This window comes from Nannospalax galili, unplaced genomic scaffold, assembly GCF_000622305.1.
Source record: "Nannospalax galili isolate Female #2095 unplaced genomic scaffold, S.galili_v1.0 scaffold787, whole genome shotgun sequence".
In the NCBI taxonomy this organism is placed as follows: Eukaryota; Metazoa; Chordata; class Mammalia; order Rodentia; family Spalacidae; genus Nannospalax; species Nannospalax galili.
In genome coordinates, this window is record NW_008356318.1 from 505,597 (window position 1) to 508,777 (window position 3,181).

The 3,181-nt window shown below is 33.9% G+C and overlaps 1 protein-coding gene across 6 annotated transcripts in view; it reads left to right on the top strand.

Annotated features, from left to right (window-relative positions):
- The window catches only part of Phf14 (PHD finger protein 14), a 144,811-nt gene that overhangs the window by 115,767 nt on the left and 25,863 nt on the right, over positions 1–3,181 (top strand). The window contains exon 18 of one of the 6 annotated variants that reach the window (XM_017803603.2): positions 450–559. The exons of 4 other annotated variants lie outside the window; for them this stretch is intronic. In XM_017803603.2, the coding sequence (XP_017659092.1) occupies positions 450–524 (75 nt within the window). In that variant the 3' untranslated portion in view covers positions 525–559. The remainder of the gene's footprint in view (positions 1–449; positions 560–3,181) is intronic. One more of the 6 variants, XM_008854523.3, reaches the window with a different exon arrangement.

A 3,181-nucleotide genomic window follows, 5' to 3' on the forward strand; every position in this document is an offset into this window, starting at 1 on the left:
AAATGAGGAGGAAGCATAAAAATATACTGTTTCCTACAGAAAGACTCATTTTTAATGCTACTAACACATAGATGTTTCCACCTGCATCTCTAATCTCTATGTATCTGATTATTACTAGTCATAGTCGGTTATACTCGGATCCTTGGCACCTGATTATGGATATAAAGTCATCAGGTAGATTTCAATGATAATGTTTATCACCTCTCCTGATTAACATGAAGTAAATTTTTATGCTTCCTCCTCATTTTTTTTATTTGTTGATTTTTTTGTGTGTGTGTATATATCACTTTTTTGAGTTTTTACTTGAAAACTAGAAAGTAATGATTCAAAATATGGATTTTATTTAACATAACAAAACGTATAGTATTTATATAAAAGTTTGCCTCAAAAATACATATTTCTGTTTCTCTCTCTATTTTTTCCTTACTTCTGACTCCACTTTTCTGAAGAAGATTGGAATCAGGAAAAAAATATTACATACAACAGGGCGTGGTGCTACATACACCTATAATGTCAGTACTTGAGAGGCTGAAGCAGGAGGATCATGAGCAAGTCCAAGGTCAGCCTGTGCTACATAGAGAGACATATATATATAAACTATATATATATTTAATTTCCTGTCATAAAATGATCATTGTGGAATATTTGAAATGGGAAAAACTACTATAACCTACTTTTCAAAAGTTGTATTCATGTTGCTCTGTTATATAATAGAATTCCTTCATATAGTTGTATACTTAACAGTTTTCCATGTTCTTAAATAACCTTTTCTAATCCAGTCTGTAATTGCTATGCAGTATTCCTTTGTCAGACTTATACTTTCCATATAATTGCTACTTCATATGTGAACATACTTAAAATGAGGAAGTATGCTACTACTAACAGCAGTAAGCAGTTTTGAGTACCACTGTATTCCTGGCAGTATCTAACCACTTAAAATGTATAATTTCATTAATCCTTTGCATAGACTCTAGTAGAAGTACAGAGAAGTATTACACAGCTAAAATGATACAGCATTTCAAACCCAGATCTGATTTCAGTGTCTGTGTTTTAGAGACCAACTTTCATATCGTGTTGAATTAACTATTTTCTTTTCTTTATTGCAAAAGACTTACAAATTAGATTTTGTCCTAAAGGTATTTTAGACTTTGGTGAAATAGAAACTCAGATAATTGTTGTTGTTTTTTTTAACAAACATGACTAGTAATAAAAGGAAAACTATGTTTTCACTAAGTAGGATTTTCTTTAATCTTTGTAATGTATAAGGGAATAATTTCTAAAACAAGGTTTATTTCTAAAACAAATAAATTAAGTAAACATGGGCCTACCTGAAAGTGTACAAAGATGGGCGTGAAAAATAAACCTCTAAAGCCCCTTGTGTAGGTTAATGTCAGTTGTCACCTTGAACTTACCTGGGAAGAAAGAACCTCAGTTGAGGAATTTCCTCCATCTGATTTCCTGTGGCCATATCTGTGGGGCATTTTCTTGATTGTTAATTTATGTAGAAAGGCCTAGCCTTGTGAGGGCAGTGTCATCCCAGGGCAGGTGGGCCTGGGCTGGCTGAGAAGGGTAGCTGAGCAAGCCATTAAGCTGCCATTCTTCCCTGGCCTCTGCTTTAGTTCCTGCCTCTGGGTTATTGCTTTGAGGTTACTGCTGTGGGTTGTTTCACAGCAACAGAAAAGTAAACCAGGATATCGTTAGTACAATTCAGTGAGATAGTGTCTGTGTTAAGGTAGGTGCCTCCTGACAATGTGGGTGATTTATGACTCATCAAACTTGGAGGGAGGTGACAGAAAGATCTAAAAATGAATTGGAGTGGGGGAGAATGACATTGCAGTTTAGCTGAATCAAGTTTTACTGCTTAATGTTTGTCATAGTTATGAAGTTTAAAAATCTGTACTGTGGAATCAAATTAAAGCTGACCATATTATGTCTCTTTGCAAACACATTTTAAGAAAATTTTTAATTGTGTAATATGTATCATTTTGTGTATACACTTGATTTTTTTTTTTTTTTTGTCTTTTTGAGACAGGGTCTCCCTGTAGCACCAGCAGTCCTGGAACTCATTATGTAGACCAGGCTGGCCTTTATAGGGTTTTTCTTCTGTCAATATTATTTTGAAGTAATTTTTTAATTTAAAATAATAACTTGTTTATGGTGGATGAAATGGTTACTACAATGCCATTTAGGCTTGTTTGGGTTAACTTTTTACCAGCAGTTGTTATGTTAATTGTTTCGTTCCCTAGCCATAGTGTGAAATTGTCATCCCACCTGTAGAAAGTTAAATAATAGTTCTCACCCTTGTCAAACAAAAGTCCTGTGTGCTGTTTTTATCCTGTCCTGTTCCCAAACTGACCTAGCCCAGTGATCTCCTTTTCTGATTTCAGCTGTCCATTAACTGTGGCTTATATATTGTTCATATATTTCCTTAGGACTACATTCAAATGTTAAATCTCTGATCACCTAAGGTACAACCTCTTTAAATGTTTTCTCTGAAGATTTCCTAAAGGTTTGTGTTGTAGTATTATACTGTCATTGAAATTAAATTAGTTTTTTGTTAAATGCATCTTAAATAATGGCAACACATGATTATCTGCTTCACTGCTTTGAAAACTCTTTAAAGTATGCTTTAAAGTATGCTTATAGAGGTTAAATTTTTCTTTTTTAGAATCACTTTGAAAAGTTCAAGCTGCATCAAGGCATTTTTGTCAGCAATATAGTCATGGTTCAGTTCTTGTAGGGTTTTTTCTTATTGTTTGGTTATTTGTTGCCTTTCAGATAGGGTCTTGAAGTCACTGTGTGGTAAGGATTCCCTTGAATACCTGATCTTCCTACCTCTGCTTTCAGAAAGCTAGGATTATAGGCATATAAACTCACGTGCAGCCACTTCTGAGCCATTTCTGAGTTACGGAAGGGTGGACTCTTCTTTCAGCTTTTAAAAATAAATACTATTTTAATTGTGTTTCTAAAGTTGGATTTATCAACTATATAAATCAGTTCCTAAAAAGTATAGGTATCTTAGAGCAAGTTATAAGTAAAAGGTATTTTAACTTTGCTGTATTTTGTTAATTTTTTATTTTATTTTATTTTATTTTATTTTTTTGTTTTTTGGTCTTTTTGAGACAGGGTCTCCCTGTAGCCCCAGCTGGCCTGGATTCCCTATGGAGACCAGGCTGGTCTC